The sequence below is a fragment of the Epithele typhae genome, assembly GCF_022376455.1.
Source record: "Epithele typhae strain CBS 203.58 chromosome Unknown BXZ73scaffold_95, whole genome shotgun sequence".
NCBI lineage: Eukaryota > Fungi > Basidiomycota > Agaricomycetes > Polyporales > Epitheliaceae > Epithele > Epithele typhae.
Genome location: NW_025954286.1, coordinates 57,757 through 77,462, shown reverse-complemented (window position 1 = coordinate 77,462; position 19,706 = coordinate 57,757). Strand labels below are relative to the sequence as shown.

Here is a 19,706-nt window from a genome sequence, read left to right as displayed (position 1 = left end):
AGCGAGTTTTGAGCTTCCACTTGTTTTTCTAGGCTGGTGCTGTCTGAGGGTGGTGTCTCGCTGCTGAGACTGCGCGCCGACCACCAGTGCACCAACCCCGACTAGACCTGGTGCAGAGCGTGGACCATATGTGTAGCCTGATTGTATGTACGCTCACTGAGAGAATTGTACCACTCTGTCATTTCCAGATCCGGTCTTGTGTGTGGCTGGAGACGCGCCCACGGCGGCCACGAGCCTGACTCGCCCACCACCACGTTCGAGAGGCGCACCATGCAATGAGCGCTTGATTATGGAAATAAGGATGATGCAAGCCACGTGGATCGCTGCCACGAAACACGCGCATGACGGCCACAGTGGCATTAGTAAGAGGCTGGCACCGACGTCGTCGCTACTTCTCCCTCGCCACACACGCAGGTGGAAGATGCTTCATGACCGAGACGAAGGCAATGGAGGGCGAGTCCTCGAATCCCCGACGTATTCCCAACCCTTTTTGCGATCATCGGGCCGAACATGCATGTCACTGCGCTCGCTGAGGTCGCTCTTCGACACCGGTGTATGAACTGTGGACGACGCTCTCGAGAGCTAAAGGAGTGCAGCGCGTGCCTTGTCACCAAGTACTGCAACCAGAGCTGCCAGAGAGCCGACTGGTCCTCGCACAAGTGAGCTTCATTTCGCCTTTGCATAACAGATGCTGACGAGTCCGTACTCATACCAGGGCGGTATGCATCCCCACGAAACAAAGTACACGACTACTTGCAGAACACAGGCTATCAGATCACCCCTGCCACGTCGCCATCGCGTCAGCCATTCGAGACTGGGCTTTCTTGCATGAACATTCAATCACACTCATGGCCAATGCCGTAGTTCACCTCGAGCCATCCTGCAGTGTAGGGTTGGAGGCAAATACCGTCGAAGAGGTTTTGGACACACGTTCATACATTGCCCTCAATCTCGAGGACGTAGGTCTATCCTCTACGGCCATCCCGTCCACAAAGTTCCTCCTCGCCGAGAATGTATGGTTAAGCCCCATCGACCCGAGGACCCATTACGCCCCGTCCTGGAATGGGGACAAGAAGACGCACTTCTACCACACGCGCGCAGCTCGGAGGCCGAAATGCTTGCTCGCAGCCCGAAGATGCTGAACATGTAGTGGGATTCTTGACCGTCGAGTTCGTCGTCAAGAGCCTCCGCACAGCCGTCGTCCGCGCGTACCCGATTTATCGCCTGCGTCCCAGCATCGTTGGACCACCCAGGGACGGGCTGACGATCCTCGAACAAGCGGCTTTCAAAGACGTCATCCGCGTCTTCATAAGACTCCTGGACACCCGCACGAATCCGCCTATCGTGGTGCGCCCGCCACGGGACAGGGAGCGAGGGTTTCTTGTAGGTGGTACAATGGTACCCGGCCGGGGAAGAGGTGGGTATATCGGGAGTATAAGCACTTCGGATTGGAGGCGTTCCACGATCGGCGGACGGCCAGGAGCGAGTTGGATGTTTCCGAGATGCTGGCGTGTGTATGGAACGTGCTAGATATTCCTACCTTGAGGTGAGCTATCGCAACTCGCACTTGCTTAGAGTCATCTTTCATGCACTGACGTCGCCGTTCAGAGAGCCTGTGTTGTATTAGAATTCACGTGCAGGCATCCGTCGGTCGTGAATGCCAGAAACACCCAAACAGCTTTATTCATGCTCCGCACGGTTAAGCCCATGCTATATTCGAACTGATCGTTTCTTCCCGCTGCTTCCAGCATCCTGTTCGCTTGCGCTGCTGGTCTCCGTTGGAGGCGAGAAGCTCGCTGTCGAAAGGACACATTGGGGATGTCTGCGGCCCATCGTCGACCCGGCCACATCGTGATGGTCGTGGTGCATTCTCACCTTCGAACTTCCGACGCTTCGATCACCATTGATTTCAAGGTCTACGGCGCTTCCTTTCGTTGGCAATGGTCGCAGCGCGCCTGACCCCGTCATGCATCGTGTGCACTGCTGTGCGAGCCAGATCCCCGTGGACGGGCCGCCCGTCGCAGTCGCCCCTAATTTATCCCTTATGTATCTGTGTAATTGAATGCTGACTTTTTCACTTCGTCCACAGTCGCACGACCGCTCAGTCGACTCATTCAGGCACTGGGTCCTCCCCTGTCCCTTCCCTGCACGTCTCGACGTCCATGGTGACATCACGCGCTACAAGTACGTCCACCATCTACCTCCCTGGCAGGACTGACACCCATGGACAGATACCCCACCGGACGCCGCACCGGTGAACACCGCTCGAAGACGTAACTTGTCCGTTACAGTCCCCGCCTGTCCGCCCGTCGCCTTCCGGTGTAGCAGAACACTCGTCGGCCCAGCTTTCTGTCATAGATCCCCGCATTTATCAGCGATATGTGGCCGTCGCTCAAAGTAAACACCTCGCACGGATGTCCCGAAATTGAAGTATCCAGTGCTGTTCCTGAAAGAGGCGTTCCCATCCCTGAAGTCGCCGTGGGACGTGCAGTGAGGGCTCGCGGAGGCAGGCTCACAGGTTTGCATGGCGACGAGACACGGTCTATTGGGGCATATTCTCCTCTGAACACCGACAGTTCGTTGGCAAGACACCGCGTCTGTCGATCAGCACCGGAGTCGCATCGGATTGCAAGGACGAGTTGGAATGATCTATGATGTCATATGCCACGCGAGTGCCACGTTGGCCGCTGCAAATGTCGTTGAGCGCTGAGGGATGATTACTCAGCTTTCGCACTTGCCCGCCGCCACTTCGCCCTCGACATATCATCACGATGCCTGAGGATGGTGAAGGGAGTCCAGAGTGGTCTCCGCGATCCACCAATGTCTTTCCAACCGTCTTTGCGACCATCGGCCAGACATGTGTATCAACACAATGGCCGACGTTGCTCTCCGACACCGGTGCATGTACTGCGGATGGCGTTCACAGGGGCTCAAGCAATGCAGCGCATGCATCGTAACCAAATACTGCGGAAGAGCTTGCCAGAGAACGACTGGGACTCTCACAGTAAGCTTTGCTGGCTATCTGATCAACGTCCCTTTGTCATGACACGTTTGCTGCACAATCACAGGAGAGTGTGCGTCCCGACACGGCAGAGCACGCGACTATTCGCAGAACACCAATTGTCTCGCTACACAAGTCACGCTGCGGCTGCATCCGCCATACGAGACTGGGCCTACCTACACGAACACACGATCACGCTCGCCGCCAACGCCACTGCTCACCTCGCGCCGTACGGAGATGGGCTCATCGACCAAGACCCGAGGACCTGCACCGTCCGAGACATCCTCGACTCCGCCGCCTACCTCTCCATCGAGCTCGTCGACACCGGAAAACCCCCCACGGCCAGTCCGTCCGCGAAGTTCCGGATGACCGCGCACGCGGCCTCAGCCACGGCGTCCCGACCGAGAACGCCCCGTTCTGGAACGAGGCGCAGGAAGACCGCTTCCAGACGACGCGCGGGCGGCGGGAGCGCGAGGTCGCGATCCGCACGCCGGACGACGCCGGGAAGATCCTGGGCTTCTTCCCCGTCGAGTTCTTCGTCGCGCGCCTGCGCACGACGGTCGTCCGCGCGTACCCGATCTACCCCTGCGTCGCGCGAGGGGTGGCGAGGAGCGGCCGACGAAGCGCGAGATGGCCGTGCTCGAGACGTCTTCCACATGTTCACGTCGCTCTTGCGAGCACCGGCGACCCAGCTATCATCGTGCGCCCGCCGCGGGACCCGAGGAGGGGGTTGCTCGTGGGCGGACAGATGGTGCGCGGTCGGGGGAAGAGGTGGGTGTACGAGGAGCACGAGTACTTCAACTGGGAGGCGATGCGGACTCCGCAGACGGAGCGGTACTTCAACAGCGGCTTCGGGGTGTACGACCTGTTGGTGCGTACTTGGGATATGCTGGAGATTCCACGGCTTTGAGGTGAGCAGTCGGACTTGCTTCATGACCATGCGCTAGTGCGCCCGTCACTTATACAGCTATGATTTTCAGGGGTGATGCATACGGATGAAGGTTGGGGAGTGGGCTCATTTTGAGTCGCATCACTGGGTCGTACATACCAGGTGGTGCCACCAAATTCAACGAACTTTGGACTCGGATCTCGCTTCTTCACGCGGTGGGGAGGCTTGCATGTGCGGACTGTGCTCTGTTCATACCTCCCGCACTGCCCATGCACCAGCTGGCGCGATGGTAACCCTGCTGCCTACATGACGAAACGGTGTTTATCGTCCACAGCTCTGAGGTACGTGACCAATTGTCCACCAATCACTCGGTTGGAATTTTGGGATACCCTTTCTCCGATGGAAGTCTGCTCTCTTTTCGACAGTCGCACGACGGATGTGAGGCCGCAGGTGCAAGCCGAATCCACGTGATGAACACGTGGAGGCGCCGGCGGTGCCACCGCGTGGTGTCGTACTTCTCCCGAAATCCACCACGTCGACTCCAGCACCGAGCTTCTAGAGGAGATCTCACCGCATGCGATGCAGAACACGAACGAGAATCAAGATGTCTCCCCCGGGCGCCAACGCACATCATTTCTTTCCGCCGTGATCGGGCCGAATACGTCTGTCGTGGCGACGCATGACGTGGCTCTTCGACGCCGGTGCATGCACTGTGGTCGTAGCTCACGCTCTCGCCCGCTGAAGGAATGCAGCGGATGCGTGACGACGAAGTACTGCAGTCGTAGCTGCCAGCGAACCGACTGGCCTCTTCACAAGTAAGCATTTCTTTTATCTTCTATATCCCGCTCACATGCCGACACTTTCTACTGCAGGGCAGTCTGCGTCCCGACGAAGCGAGAACCTCAACTGTGTTCTGAGAACGTCTTATCCCGCTATTCATGTCATTCTGCCGCTGCTTCAGCCATCCGTGACTGGCTTGAGATCCACGAGCATACACTTGTGGTCGCCGCCAACGCGACTAGCCACATGCAGCCCTACGTCGAAGGGATCATCGAGTCAAGCCCGGGAAAGGCCACAGTGCAAGACATGATACGATGCGGTGGATACCTCTTCTTCACTCTCGCCGACACAAGCAACCCTCCCACGACCAGTCCGGCAGCCTCGTTCGCGCTCACCTTCGAGGAAGTCATCTCCCACGGCTTCGAGGCTGACCAGATCCCCGTATGGCCTCACGACCAGTGGCGGAGCATCGGGCGCCTTCGCGAGGCGCAAGCAGCGGCGTTTCAAGCGCGCCACCCTGAACGCGCCGGGTCTGTGATAGGCTTCTTCCCCGTGGAGTTCGTGGTCCCCGAGCTCGGCGTGGCGGTCGTGCGCATGTACCCGATCTACCGCCTCCGACGGGCTGGGCCTGGCCGGTCGGACAGCGACAGACTGTCGACAGGCGAATTGGCGGTGCTCAACGACGTGTCCAACGTCTTCAAGATGATCCTCTCCACCGCTGGCGGTACGTCGCTCGTCGTGCGCCCCCGAAGGACCCGAGGCGAGGGCCGCCGCTCACGGCTGGTCTCATGATGCACGTGCCAAGCTGGGAGACGAAGTGGGTGTTCCATGAGCCGATAAACTTCGACTGGGACAGGTTCCCGCTGCCGGACGACAAAGACCGGTATGGGCAGAGCGGGCTTGGGACGCGGGAGCTCTTGGAGCGGTTCTGGGAGATGCTGGAGATGCCGCGATCCTGAGGTGAGCCGTCGACTTCGGACGGACTCAAGTTTCGAGGCTGATGCGAGTCTCGTCGTCGCGGGCTCCAGAGCAGCGATGGCGAACAATTAGTGGACGATGGTGTTGGAGGGCTACAAGTATTGGACTCGGAGGGAGCTCGGTAGCTAGTGGCGTCGAAGCTCACGCGCGTAAAACACCGGTTATCTTCACTGACCCGTCCGCCGCCTCGTAGACAGCTCCATCGTCAGCTTGTGTTGGACCCTTCTCCTCCTCGCGCGCATGAACAAGAACCTCACGCTCATGCGAAGGAGCACACCGGGACGCGCGGGGAATCTGGTGCGCAGTGGGCCCGCGCGTCTTGCCTGTCTACGCCTGCTCCGACTCGGTGTGGCTCGGTGTTGGTGGGGCGTGCAGCATTGACGTCATGTGCCCAAGTTTGATACTCCGCCCGAATCGCCTGCATGCGCTGGTCGCCTCGCTCGAAGGTCGCCTTCCGATTGCCCACGAAGATCTCGACTACGGCGTCGCCAGCGGTGGAAGATGCATGCGGAAGACGACGGACCAGCGGAGTTCCATCCCTTTCGTTCCGCGATCGTAGGGCCGAACCAGGCTCTCACAGTCGCTGACGTCGCGCTTCAACATCACTGTATGCACTGTGGTCTGCGCTCCCGTGCGTTGAAGGAGTGCAGCGCGTGCCTGGTGACGAAGTACTGCAGCCAAGGTTGTCAGAAAGCAGATTGGCCCGAGCACAGGTAGGCATCCAACCTGTTGCTTCCGACTGCACTCACACTGCCCACAGAGCGGTTTGCGTCCCGCAGCAGAAAAGCGCCAGCCCGCTTCAAGCGCATCTCTTGCCGCACTATCCGTGCTATGCCGCGTTCACGCCGCCATCCGCGACTGGGTCACCCTGCACGACCACGCGTTTACGCTCATGGCCAACGCCGTCGCCCACAGCACAGCGACGGTCCCGACCGCGGATCACTTTGTGCACTCCAACGCCTACCTCGGCATCAAACTCATCGACAGAGAGCAGCCCCCCACCGCGAGCCCGTCCGCCAGGTTCCGGCTGCACGCGCACACCGTGCTCTGGTTCGACCCACCCAGCCGCGCCGGCGCCGGCGCCGGCACCTCGGACGGCCCCCCGTGCCCGAAAGCGACGAGCCCCTCGGCGGAGGATCCGTTCTGGAGCGTGCGCGCCGCGCAGGGCGGCAGGCTCTTCGGCGCATGCCCCACCAACCCGAGGCCGTGCTCGGCTTCCTGCCCGTCAAGTTCTCCGTCGAGAGCCGCCACGTGCACGTCCGCGTCGTGCGCGCGTACCCGATCTACCGCCTCCGCGCCCCGCCCGCGCGCTGTCCGCGGCGGACGTGGAGTGCTCGAGGACGTGCTCTACACGATGACGATGTCTTGGCGAGCATGGCCGAGCAGCCGGCGATCGTGCGCCCGCCGCAGGACACGCGCAACGGTGCGCGGCTCGTGTGCGGCGTGTTGGTGCGGGCGGGGAAGAAGTGGGTGTACAGGGAAGTGCCGAACTTCAACTGGGTGCAGCCGGGCGGTTCGGGGCTGGAAAGGCCGTACAAGACGTCGCTCAGGATCGACGAGATGCTGGAGCGCACATGGGAGATGGTGGAGATGCCGTGAGCTTGTGGTGAGTCGTTGCCGAACATCTTGCTTTCAGAGACTGAAGTGTTGGTGGAGGACACTGGAGCAAATATTCATGGGCTTGAACGTCCTTGTATTATGTACAATCATGAAGTAGTTGTATTAGCTTGCCCGCGAAGACATGTCTGCACATGTTCTGTCGATGCGTGAGCGTCTAGTACACGGATGACGCGTCACACGGCTGACGGCGTGGCAGGCCGTTGAGTCCGAGCGCATGAAGTGCGGGGCCCTGAGACTGGCGTGCGGTCGTGGCATGCGAAGGCGAACGAAGAGGTGGCCATCATACAAAATCCGGCAAAAACAAGGGAAAGCGACGAAAACAACGATGAGCATATCCTACCAAAGCGTTACCGATACACAAAGCCCGGGTACATATACAACGGGTGCCGTATCTATCACCAACGGTGCAGACACCCTTCGTTCTGGAGCTACGAGTCCCTCCGCCCCCGCATGTCGACCTCACTTGGGTTCGTCCCACGGCAGCGGCCCGGGGTAGATCTCTGTCTGGCCCCCGTCTGGGCGGCCAGGGCACCAGTTGAGGAGCGGGCCGATCTCTGGGGTGGAGGAGTAGTACGAGTGGAAGCGCGAGAACGGGTTCCGCGACCGCCGCTTGGCGAGCAGGACGCCGTGGCAGCCGTAGAGGTCTTCCCTGTACGGCTTGTAGCCGTTTTGCAGCTGCGGCAAGCGGCGCGCGTCAGCACACGACTGCGGGAGGGCCCGTCGCTGCGTGCGCAAGCGGACTCACCTCGCCCTGCGCGGCCGTCGCCGCGTCCTCGCCGTCCGGGTCGATGCCGACGTACTCGAACCGGTCCGCGGGCCAGCGCAGCGCGGCGCGGTGGAGCTCCGCGAACCGCCGCCGCTTCATCTCGTAGCCGACGACGGTGACGCGCGCGGGCCACCGCCCGGTGTACTCGCGGAAGCGCGCGAGGGAGAAGAGCAGGTTCTGGAACGAGTCCAGCGCGTGCTCCTCCGTCGTCGCGCGCAGCACGGGCGTGTGGGGCGACGCTGCGGGCGACGACGCGGAGGGGAGCAGGGAGGAGAGGTGCGCGAGGCGGAGGTACGACTCTGCCTCCGTTGACGTCGCCGCGAGCCGTGTTTGGCCACTGGGAGGGGGCGTTGGAGAGAGGTACGGGGGGAGAGGACGGGAGACGTACCCGCTGAATACAAGGAGGGCGTGCGTGTCTGCTCGAGCAATGTCGGACCTGCGTGGCCAGCGGTCAGCTTGGGCGGATGGGACGGCGGTGGAGACGACGCACGCAGCGAGGATGTGCCGGACGAAGGCCTGCACGCGTCCGCCGCCGCGCTGGTACGGCTCCAGGATCCAGTGGTCTTCGTCCAGCCCCTCCTCCACGCTGTTCCCCGTCCACACCGCGTGTCCGGGCACGAGCACGAGATGGTCCAGGCCCTCCAGCTTCCTATCCCGCGCGACCGTCTCCCACATCGCCCATGGGGTGCGTACGGCCCGTCGTGTGCCCATGTGGCCTCGGCTGCGTCGTTGGGGAGCTTGTACCCGCGGTCGGGGGCGAAGGAAGACGACGAGGCAAAGTAGTACGAGAGGTTGAGAGGACGGAGCAGGCAGCGAAAGAGCGAGGAGGAGGACGGAGAGGTTGGTGACGCGCGCGCGAGTGCGGAGAACGTCGTGCGTTGAGCGGGAGTAGCGGTGTCCGAGGCGACCGCCCCGGGCAGTGAGCGAGGAGAGGGAGACGGGGAGAGGGAGCATCGGCGTCTTCGACGCGCCTGTGGCCTCACGATCGCTTGGCATGGCGGCGCTGCGGTCTCTGCGCGCCGGTCAAGAGCGCAGTCGAGTTGATGAGCAGCGGAAGGCCGACGTACAAAAGGCGCATTGCCATACAGCTCAACTACTACAGCAGAACGTGTGATCTACAACTTCCAATACTCTAAAGTTGCAGCATCAACTCGACCTGGTTCGTATGAATCAACAAGTCGCAGTTGAATGGGTCGTCGCATGTGAGACATGCTGCACGACGTGCGAGCCTTGGAGGACATGGGGAGTTGGCTTTGTAGGCTCATCGATATCCTCCCCGTCGAAACTAATTTCCAACATAGGTGGAAATGGGCATACTGGCAAAGAGCGTGTCAAGCTCAAGGGGGTAGGTAACTAAAAGTGCGAGGGTAGTGCAATGAGAACCGTGTCGAGTCTCAGAGTGCTGTCATCACGCACTTAATTCAGTTCATCGTCATCGAAAATCGCAGTCTTCGGTGTCCCGTCTTCCAAAACGAATCCTCGGTACATGCCGGAGCAGTTGAGGGGCATGGTGACTGGAGTGCGTCGGGGTAGGGTCAGCACATAACCCGGCTCAAACCTCAGCAGCGACTTACTGTTCCCAGTGTTGTCCATGGCGATGATACCTCCCACCCCGCCGTCTCGGCGGAGTTCTTCGACACACGCCTTGGCGGCGACATCAAGAGGTTCGTTAAGGTACTTCATGCGCCGTCCAATTGTCGCGCCCGTCGCAAGCCGGATGAAGTACTACAGCAGCACAAAAATCAGCCGTATCCTCCCAGATGCGACGCGCGAAAGACGAAGGATACTCACATCGCCGTCACCCGTGCCACTCACACCCATGGCCACGGTGCTTCCCCGCCCCGCATGCGGCGCCAGATCTTCCGTGCCCACCCGTCGACCTCCCACTCCTCCACCCAGAACCCGCACCCCATGCTCGGCGTGTCGCCCACGCGCCCGACGAGCTTGTTCGTCCGCCCGCCCGTCGACGTCACCGCCGCGATGCATCCGCGCACGTCCAGCGCGACCGCGCCGACCGTGCCCTTCGGGTTCGGCAAAAGCGCGTCCGGGACTTGCTTGTTCGCGTTCTCCTCGAGCGGCAGGTCGGCGTCCCAGGCGAAGTCATGCGTCTCGGCGTGAGGAAGAGGCTCCTCGGGAAGCCCCAGTCCGCGCCGGTGCTCGCGCCAGCGGTTCTCGGTGAAGTAGTAGGAGGGGTCGACGAGTTTGATGCCGAGCGGCTTGCCGAGGTCCTCGCGGCTCCCCGGAGAGCATGGTGTGCGGGGCGGAGTCGGGCGAGAGGTAGAGCGCACGCGCGAGCTGCGAGGGGTTGCGAGTGCGCGTGAGGAGGGTGAGACCGAACCCGCGGCGTTCCGGCGGGATGTGAGGGTGGCTCGCAGGAGGCTTGGACAGCATGAGGGATGCTTCAAGCTCGTTCTGGAGCAGTGTTTGTGGGGATTGAATATGCGCAAATGGAGGGAGCTTACCTTTCCGCCCACGTTGAAGACGGCGCCCTTGCCGGCGTTGAAAAGCGGGCAGTCTGCAGTGGAAGGTGCGTCCAGGGCGCATATAGCCAGTAAGAAAGGGAGCAGACGCACCTTCCATGGATGACACTGCAGCAACGGCCGCGTCCATGGCCTCCCCTCCTGCGCTCAGAACGGCGTACCCGGCGAGCAGCGCGTGTCGCAACGCAGCCTTGTACTGTTTGCGCAATTCCGGGGTGGCGCGAGACTTGTCCATCGTCCCTGCGCCGCCATGAATGACCAGCCTGAACTTGGCGTCTGTGGGGGCGGGAGAAGGGGCAAGCTTCTCACTGCTGGTGGGCATGATGGTGGCAAGAAGGTGAAGGAGCGAGGGCGAGCTGAAAAGTGGGAATAAGCCTCACGGATGATTGTGTAGCCCTTATCGGCGGATGCTCCTTCTTCCCCATATGCCGACGACTATTCTCAGTGTCGAACTTTAGTGGCCTCCTGGGTCTCTGGGTTTTTCATCATAGTATTCCTTCAAGGCAGAGAAGGAGGATAGCAGGGGATGTGCATGGTAGAGCCAGAAAAAGTGTCAGAAGGAATGCGCGCTAGTAGCACCTTCGGTGAATCGGCCACCTTCGCCGAGGCCCGACGTTCTGCCGAGGATGTCTAAACAGGGAAAACGCCTGGCGCCCAGTGCCTGCTGCGTTTCTACACGTAGAAGCGCCCAATGACTTGAAAGTTGAACTTGCCTTCGCTCTTTGCACTTCGCGGTATGTCAGTGGCAAGACAGGTCTACCCTCGGTTCTGAGGGCTTCAACCGCAGCATACGCATTTCATCAGCATCCTCACACGTTTTCCTTGAAGCTTGCCTCACAATCCGAACTTCGGTCAGTCCAGTCCGAGAAACTCTGATGTTCAAGTTGAAACCAACTCATCTCTCTTCAGTCACTCCTTTCAATACCTCAACCGCAAGCATTGCATATTGAACTGGTATAGAAGGTGCAAGGGCATTTCGCAGGATCTGCCAGCTCACCGCTTCTGCGGCCTTAGAAACCCGCCGCGCTACCCTGCAGGCTTTATATCCCACCCTCGCCAGTCTTTCGCTGTCCACAATGCCGCTCTTCCGCCATCGCAAGCGCTCCGCGCCGGGAAACCCACCGGACCTCCCAGCGAAGCAACTTCCGCCACCGCCGTCTTTTCCTCCCGACGTCAGGCCACGCACATCTGCGGTGTCCACCCTCGGTCGTCCTCGCACAAACGATGCCGAAACGAGACGGGAGATCGCCAGCGCGTTCCGCGCCGTCAACGATACCAGTCGCGGCCCTCTCCCTGGCCCGCAAAACGAGATGCTGCTGAGCATCCAGAACAAAGCTGGTACGCGAGTGCTCTCAAAATAGCTGGAGGCGGTGCTGACGCGAACGCGCAGTCACCGGACTTGGGATGCTGTCGACCTCGATGTCCACGGCCGCTTACAATACCACCACTACTGGTGCCCACAATACTACTGTGTCTACGCCGGCAGCGGGGAAGAGCGTGGTCACAGCGAGGCTCGCAGACGATGACCAGCTCCAGAATGTCCGCGACGGGATCAGCAAGCTCAGCGAGTCCCTACCAACGATCGTGAAGGCGCTCGAAGACGTGTCCAAGATCCATCCGTTCATTGCCGGTGCGGCGTGTAGACCCGGCACGGTTCACCAACAGTGCTGACTGCGTCTCATCACAGTGGCCGTTATGCGTTCAAGGTCGTCATCGAGCTGAACCTCAAGCGCGCAGACAACGACCGCAAGATCGGTGTCCTTTTCGGCCAGATGCGCGACACGATGGAGGCCCTTCTCCAGTCAGGACTCCTCTTTCACGTTCCTTTGGCGCGCCCACTCACTTCATCGTAGACTGCGCACGATCAGGGACGAAGACTCCAAAGGCCCTGGCGGCGTCACGATCAAAGCCCGCCTCCAGAACCTCGTCATCCAGACCGCAACGGACATCAAAGCCTGCGCCAACGTCTGCGACACCTACCTCAAGACCCGCTCCGTCGTCAAGGTCATCATGTCCGGCTCCTGGGACGACACGCTGCGCGGGCACATCGACCTCTTCATCGAGCGCCGGCGCGAGTTCATGTTCGCGCTCGCGATGCACACCGGCAAGGGCGTCGACCGCGCGAACCGCAAGCTCGACGTGCTCGAGGCGAAGCTCGACGCCGTGCTCGAGTACTTCCAGAAGGCGACCACCCCGGAACAGCTGGAGCTGGCGGCGATCGTCGCGAAGCGCGGGGGGCCGGAGAAGGTCATGCAGGACGACGCGATCCTGCAGGAGCTCCTGTACTACAACGTGGGGCCGGACAGCGATGCGGCGAAGGGCGCCGGGCGGGACGGCGAAACAGAGGCGGAGGAGCTGGCGCTCGTCAAACGCGAGCTCACAGAGGGCCCGGAGGCGGCGATCCGAAGAACTTTGAGGTGTTCGATCGCAAGTTCCGCATCCAGCAGCGCGAACTGATGGAGGAGGTGCGGCGCGCGGTGCACCACGAAGGAGACCGGGTGATCGCGGCTATGAATGCGGGGGCGCACGACCGCATCTTTGACCCGGTGAGCTGCGACGATATTTCTGAGTGGGCTGCGCGTGTTGACAGTCTGCGCAGGAAATTCATGCTATCTGGAAGGAAATGGTAAGTACCATTCGGAACAACCGTATGGGTTACTGAAAGATCTGTTGCAGAGTTGGCCCGGACATGTCAAGTCGCGACATTTTGTTCTCGCGCTGCGCGACTACTACCGCCAGATCATCATGGACAAGAAGCGCAGAGCACGCACCGAGCTAGTAAGCGCGCATGTTCCACGCACCCAAACCTGATATGAACATCTTTGCAGACATGGATACCCAAGGGCGCGAGTCGCCAGTTTGTTACCGCCCTTCGCGATCGGTACCGTGCCCAGGTCGAGCACCGCATGAAGCGCCAGCAGGGCGACGACCCCGCCCGGGTGAGCGACCAAGATGAGTGGGCACTCGAGTGGATCAACATGAACCGGCTGCAAGCGATCGCAGAGGCGTTCGACGACGACGCGAGCGGCTTCGTGACCATAGCAGAGGTCAACACTTTCACGTCTTCGAGGCCGAAAGAGTGGAGGTATGTGATCGTGGGGATTGAGAGACGGACCGTTACTCACGCGCACGTCAGTCTTCCGCATTGGCTCGCGTACTGGGCGATTGGCTGGCAGATCGCGTCGACGCGCTACCGCGACGAGGTCGTCGAGATGGGCTCGAAGATGTTCGCCATCCGCTCACAGATACACCCCGCGAACCGCTCGGCGGTCGACAAGTACTTGCGATTGGTTTGGAAGCGTGTTTGCACGCTTACCTCGTCCCTCGCGACGACGTACCAGTCCGAGGCACTAGACGAGCGGTTCAAGTCTTACGTCGACGGGGAAGAGCAGCGGCTCCGGGAGGGTCTGGAGACTGCCAAGTACAAAATCGACGAGGTTGAAACACTTGCACTTATCACAGGTCCTGGAAGGATCGAGCAGGTATGGCAGCCTTGCACGCAGTATATGCTCATGACTGACATCGCATCCCAGTTCATCATGCCTCTTCTGTACCTTCTCATGCGACGGGACTTTGAGATATTCCGCATCGCTCGCAACACTCTCATCGACGAAAAGGAGCTCGAAGATTCCGCGATCAGCATGCTCTCTCTGTTTGATGCCGTGGACGAGCGGCATGATGATCTCTCAGGTAGGTTGACCTTTGGAGTGTGGGTTTCGCTCGTGCTTACAAGGTCCGTAGCACTCTTTGTCCAGCAACGACTGGATCCCGGAAATCAATTCAAGACGTATTCGTGCGAACTGGTAAAGCTTTCTCCTGGTTTATCTGCCGGGCACGCTCACTGATCGTCCCGCAGTTCGATTACTGGCATGACAGCTCTAAGTTCTGGTCTCTAGAGAACCTTCGCAAACTTCGGTTCACCGAGCGGCCGTATGACGAAGAGGAGGAGAAGCACACAGTCGCTGTCAGCGAACCGCTGAACTACCCCATAGCCACCGATGGTTTGTACGCCGTCGTTGAGGATGACATCATGCCAACTCCAGACGATGTGCTCAACAGGGTGTAAGGCTCCATTCTCGTCATCCATGGTATCGGCTCACATGCTTTCCAGCCTCGGTCGCTGGAATGGGTTCATTGGCGAACGTCGATGGCCGACATGCCCAATCCTCACCCTCGTCTTCAAGCCGTCCGGAAGCGTCGAAAGCCCGAGCTTCGAGGCTTCCGGCACCGATGCGCAAGGACAGGCGTACACGGTCGTCGGCGCGTATGAGATCGAGGAGGTCGAGGGGGCGACTTTCGTGCGCTACTCATTCACGCAGACGTACCCGGCAACGGACGACCACGACGAGAGGCTTCTCTACTTCCGCGGGCGGCTCGACGAGGACGCGGTGACGTTCGGGGCACTTGGGGAACGAGCGCCGAAGACCGACCGTGGCCCTTTTACCTTTCGCGCGTGGCCCCAGAGATCCTCCTCGCGCGGCCGTCTCTCAACTCCTACAAGGCGAACCGTACGCGTGCGCTCTGGCGGTACGCGCTCATGGCGTCGCTCGACGAGGCACGCAGACGACTCTTCTCGTGGTCGTACATCAGGCAGCGGCGCCATGCGAGGCTCGAGTACCTCGACATCTTGCGACACCAGGCGGACGGCTCGACGTCGGACGCAGACAAGCGGGCGCTCTCTGCGCTGTACCGCCGGCTGACGCCTGACGACATCCGGGCCTGCTTTGCGCGCGAGCAGCTGCGCCAAACGCCGTCCAATCCGCTCATCGGGTGCGTCTAGTTGCCGGCTTCGCCCTCCAGCCTCTGACCAGCCCGTCTAGGGAGTTCCCGTGCGACGTCTGCAACGAGGAGATCATCGGCGCCTGGCTCGTCTGCCTCTCCTGCGGCGCCCGCACCACCATCAACCTGCACGACGCGCCCTCCTGCGCCGGCGCCGTCGTCCTCCCGAAGCACCGCGACGACCTCAAGACGCCCCACGTGCCGACGCACGACCTCGTCAAGATCCGCGCGAACCTGCACTACCACCGCGAGATCGGGCGCGTGCTCCGCGCGGCGGCGGCCGGGCTCGAGTACGCGCGCGGGCTGCTCTTCGGTGGCACGGGCGCGGGCAAGGGCGCGCGCGCGAGCCGCAGCGACACGCTCGAGAGCGCGGTGCTCCGCCGGCGCGCGACGGGGAAGCGCAAGTCGCGGTTCGACGGGGACTTTGGCGACGGCCTGCTCGAGGAGCGCAAGGCGGCGACGCCGACGTGTGTGTCGTGTCACGCGCCGGCGGCGGTGCCGTGCTGGTTCTGTGTTGACTGTCCTGGTGCGTTGGCCGCTTTTTGCAGCGAGGAGAGGGGCGCTGACTTGGGAGCAGTGGAGTCGAACGTGTTCGTGTGCGGGGAGTGCGACGAGAACAAGGGCGGGTGCGACGTGGACGAGCACCTCGCGACGCATACCCTGGTGCGCTGCACGGAATCGCTCGGAGATGCGGGTGAGGCGAAGACGGCGGAGGAACGGCTGACGTCGGTAGAGGGCCAGCTCATTGCGCTGACCGTGCAGATGGACAGGATCGAAAAGGTGCTGATGACGCTTGCTGGCACGCGCTCGACTTGATGCGCGTGCATGATACCAAGGATTGGGATACCTGCGGACTGGTGATACTCATCGAAGTCGTTCGACATCTATCTTTGTGCATCCGGGCTTTCACTCTATACCCCAATGAAGACGTATTCACATGTTTTAAACTTCGTAGTGAAGCTCGAACCCAATGGATTAGTAATTTCGTCCTGCCGAGCAGCAGTTACCCCTGGGCCTGCTGTACTGAGAGGCAAACAGCTCGGTGAGACTGATGAACTGAATTCTCCAGTTTCCAGCATCAGCGAACTTTGTAATAGGTGAGAGTCAGCCTCCGGGATTTCAGCTGCTTACTGCAGCCGCAGACGAGGGGATGCGAGTTCCGAGTCTGCCACCGCTATGCTGCGCACCACACACGCTACCGTGGCCACGAGGGGTCTGGGCCCGCTTCTGCGTCGAGCCTTCACGGAGACGGCAGTGGGTCCGTGAGTGCATCGTGGGGCATAGTAGTGACTGGCTAAACTTAAACATAAGTGACTCGACAATACAAGTCATATGTGGAGCTGGGCACGTGCGTGTCTTCCTGCGCGCACACGGCACGATGCCGAGGGGGCCGCGCGTTGATGACGTCGACGAGGTCGGCGAGGTGAAGATATCCGTTTGTTTGCCCGCGTTGGTGCCGGGAACTCTATCAGCCAGGCTCCTACCCAGCCGTCTGTTCGAGTTGAGTGTGCCGGCGCAGAGTGCGTCCCGCGCCTGGCGGCGCGGCAAGCCCTGTGGGCCTGCGAGAGGAATACTAGTCCATAGAATGCAGCTATACAAAAGAATAGAACAGAAATAGAACACTGGGCCAGGCGGGTCTACGCCACAAGGTCACGGGAACACACTCAACGCCGGACACACTCAACTCTCACAGACGGCTGGCTTCAAACATTGGTAAACAACGGAGCCCCGGCGCCGAAGCGCCCGCAACGACCAGAACGGGATCCTCGGGAGGTTCCGAAGGCAGAAATGGCTGGGAATGCAGCCGAATTCTTCATGTATGTGCGACGCGTCCGACGACGGTCGGTTCACCGAGTGCGAACAGCTACGCGTCGCGTACGCGCAGCTAGTGCACGCCCCCAGTGCTCCCCACGGCCGCAGGCACGCGCTGGAGCCTGGCAGCCCACGAGCCGGCTGCGCTTCCAGCGAAGCATATGAGGGTCCGTGGGCAGCGGGCGAACAAGGCAGTAGAGCGAGACAGACCTGGATCCACTGAGCTCTCCGCGGCCTCTTCAACGGCCCCTACATCCTCCAGAAACACCATTTCCTCCACGCTAGACCACGAGGATCGCTACTGCAAAGAGCGCGAGATCGCGCACGCTGTGCTCAAACCACTGTGTTGAGATCGCACGTTGCGCGGAACTGGATGGCATGGCTGTAGGCAAGAATGTACGAATTCACTCAATGTATGCGCCCTTGCACGACGAGCACGACACGACGGGCCGCGTGAGTGCGCAATGCCTGTCATTAAATGAGAGACGTCCCGAGGATTTTTCGTGCTCGGCCTGGCACTCCCGAGGATCCCGTTCTGGTCGTTGCGGGCGCTTCGGCGCCGGGGCTCCGTTGTTTACCAATGTTTGAAGCCAGCCGTCTGTGAGAGTTGAGTGTGCCCGGTGCTGAGTGTGTTCCCGTGACCTGGTGGCGTGGGCCCGCCTGGCCCGGCCCCACCTGGCATTCTATTCCTTCTATTGGTACTCTACATTCCACATACCATGATTGCTTTCAGGCCCGTAGGGCCTGCCGCGCCGCCGGGCGCGGGGCACGCTCTGCGCCGGCACACTCAACTCGAACAGACGGCTGGGTAGGAGCCTGTCTATCAGCGTTCGAGTCATGTCTTTCCAGCGCAGGAAGACGCTCGTGCTTACCGTGTGGTTTAGTGGTTCTTTCCCAGCCCCCGGCGTATAAAACCAGAGTCTCGACGCCTTCTCCTCCAACAACTGCTCTTCGCTTCACCGTCCCATCCACAACACGGCCGCACTCTTCCACCACCAAGCCGACGACATGTCTGCCCACAGCAAAATTGTCTTTTACACCAACGTGGTGAGCTTTGTCAATCATCTGGAGTCGTACGCAGGAATACTGACCGTGGACGATTCCAGCACTCCCAGTACGCGCAGCGCATCCAGCTGGCGCTCGACACCGCCAAGTCCGAGTGCCAGAGACACGAGATGCCCCCTTCCCCCCGATGCCCGACTGGTTCGTTACTCTGCACCCTGGGGGAACCGTGAGTGACCATCGCTGGCGGTTGGGACGACGCTCACCTCGCCGCTCAGGTCCCCTCCGTCTCGTACGAAGGCGTCCTCTTCAACAAGAGCTTCGCCATCCTCGAGCTCATCTCCGAGCTCTACCCCGACTCCAGCATCCAGCCAAAGTCCCTCCTCGAGCGCACCCGCGTCCGAGAGTTCTCGGAGCACTTCGAAAAGTACGTCTCCAAGCCCTGGCGCCTCGTCTTCCGCCGTGGCGAGCCGCCCTCCGTTCTCCTCGACACCTTCGTCGGCCTCCAGGCTCAGCTCCCGCCCATCCCCGTCGGCACCAAGCAGGGCGAGCCTGTGTTCGTCACCGCCGAGTGGTCGATGGCGGAGATGGTGACGGGCCCGTTCTTGGTTCGTGCGTGGCTGTTCTTCGCGCACGACATCGGCAAGTACGAGGCCGGGGCGGGGCCCGCGGCGTTCAAGGAGCTCAATGAAGGCCCCAAGTTCGCGCGCCTGAGGCGCTACGTGGAGGACATCAAGGCGCACCCTGTGTGGAAGGCGACCTGGGACGAAGTGAGTACGCATGCCGGGGTTGAGGGTCGGAGACTGACGGGCGATAAATGTCCTTTTTCAGGAAGACCAGCTGAAGGTGTGGGGCAGCTGGGAGGGCGTTCTTCGCAGTAGCCACTAGAAGGTTGAGAAATGAAGCCTGGAAATCGGAGACTGATGTCGTTCAGGGACGATGATTCGTTGTGTACTATACCGCTAGTCGGGCGAAGGAAATTGATACTAGTACCCTGTCCAGTGACTCTGTGTCTGCCGCATGCAGCACATAAGTGGTGCGCGAAGGGCTGCTTGACAACACAAGTTGCAGTCTGAAGAGACCTGCGAGCAAGTAAGTAGCACATACTCGTAGGGCGCGGGAATCCGCGGGCCGGAACCTCCCGATGCTCACTGCATCGCTTCCAGTTTCGACAACAATTTGCTCTCCAATGACCACTTTTCTTGACGCTCCCAACGACCGCGTTCTGCACAGCACTTGGCATTGCCCCAAGTATGGGCCTCAGCAAAGTGCCCGCTCAGCAACACCATCGGTCTGTTCACCCATTCACGACGTTCTCACAAAAGCTCAGCTGCTTTCCCCTACGATCCACGGCCGCAAATAAGAAGGACGCGGAGGCATTTGAGCTCTCGAACCTCGGCGTATTCCCGGGGTGCGATGACGCGCACGCACGAGGGAGACGCCAGGGCCGGAGGCTAGCGCATCGCCGGTTGCGCAGGCGGATGTGACGTTGGGGATGAGCGTATGAGGCGATTGAGGGGAAACTGAGGAGAGATGTGTGGGCGTGCTCAGCGTGTGTGTGGCTGTCGTGCTTACAGCCCTGTACATGTATACAAGTAT

The 19,706-nt window shown here is 60.7% G+C and overlaps 5 protein-coding genes across 5 annotated transcripts; 3 read left to right on the top strand and 2 right to left on the bottom strand.

Annotated features, from left to right (window-relative positions):
* Positions 1-2,771: 2,771 nt before the first annotated feature.
* Positions 2,772-5,502, top strand: BXZ73DRAFT_81933 (uncharacterized protein; the record flags this gene model as incomplete). Its single annotated transcript, XM_048023609.1, has 8 exons — positions 2,772-2,904; positions 2,927-3,004; positions 3,113-3,350; positions 3,389-3,872; positions 4,053-4,231; positions 4,613-4,705; positions 4,763-5,394; positions 5,423-5,502. The coding sequence occupies 8 exons, from the start codon at positions 2,772-2,774 to the stop codon at positions 5,500-5,502; spliced, it is 1,917 nt and encodes a 638-aa protein (XP_047872227.1).
* Positions 5,503-7,727: 2,225 nt separating this feature from the next.
* BXZ73DRAFT_55524 (uncharacterized protein) lies at positions 7,728-8,988 on the bottom strand (the record flags this gene model as incomplete). The annotated part of the gene is made up of 4 exons (XM_048021358.1): positions 7,728-7,943; positions 8,014-8,371; positions 8,423-8,470; positions 8,525-8,988. 4 exons carry the CDS (start codon positions 8,986-8,988, stop codon positions 7,728-7,730), a joined length of 1,086 nt encoding a protein of 361 aa, XP_047872226.1.
* A 462-nt stretch (positions 8,989-9,450) lies between these two features.
* BXZ73DRAFT_106943 (asparaginase) lies at positions 9,451-10,836 on the bottom strand (the record flags this gene model as incomplete). Its single annotated transcript, XM_048016778.1, has 6 exons — positions 9,451-9,548; positions 9,609-9,759; positions 9,852-10,329; positions 10,373-10,446; positions 10,497-10,549; positions 10,608-10,836. The coding sequence occupies 6 exons, from the start codon at positions 10,834-10,836 to the stop codon at positions 9,451-9,453; spliced, it is 1,083 nt and encodes a 360-aa protein (XP_047872225.1).
* Positions 10,837-11,590: 754 nt separating this feature from the next.
* BXZ73DRAFT_106942 (uncharacterized protein) lies at positions 11,591-16,109 on the top strand (the record flags this gene model as incomplete). The annotated part of the gene is made up of 16 exons (XM_048016777.1): positions 11,591-11,852; positions 11,905-12,151; positions 12,202-12,315; positions 12,368-12,878; positions 12,932-13,060; positions 13,114-13,140; positions 13,191-13,292; positions 13,343-13,599; positions 13,651-13,996; positions 14,048-14,204; positions 14,256-14,317; positions 14,371-14,576; positions 14,626-14,902; positions 14,980-15,284; positions 15,335-15,819; positions 15,871-16,109. 16 exons carry the CDS (start codon positions 11,591-11,593, stop codon positions 16,107-16,109), a joined length of 3,726 nt encoding a protein of 1,241 aa, XP_047872224.1.
* Positions 16,110-18,297: 2,188 nt separating this feature from the next.
* On the top strand, positions 18,298-18,995 carry BXZ73DRAFT_81930 (uncharacterized protein; the record flags this gene model as incomplete). Its single annotated transcript, XM_048023608.1, has 3 exons — positions 18,298-18,336; positions 18,386-18,877; positions 18,939-18,995. 3 exons carry the CDS (start codon positions 18,298-18,300, stop codon positions 18,993-18,995), a joined length of 588 nt encoding a protein of 195 aa, XP_047872223.1.
* Positions 18,996-19,706: the final 711 nt, after the last annotated feature.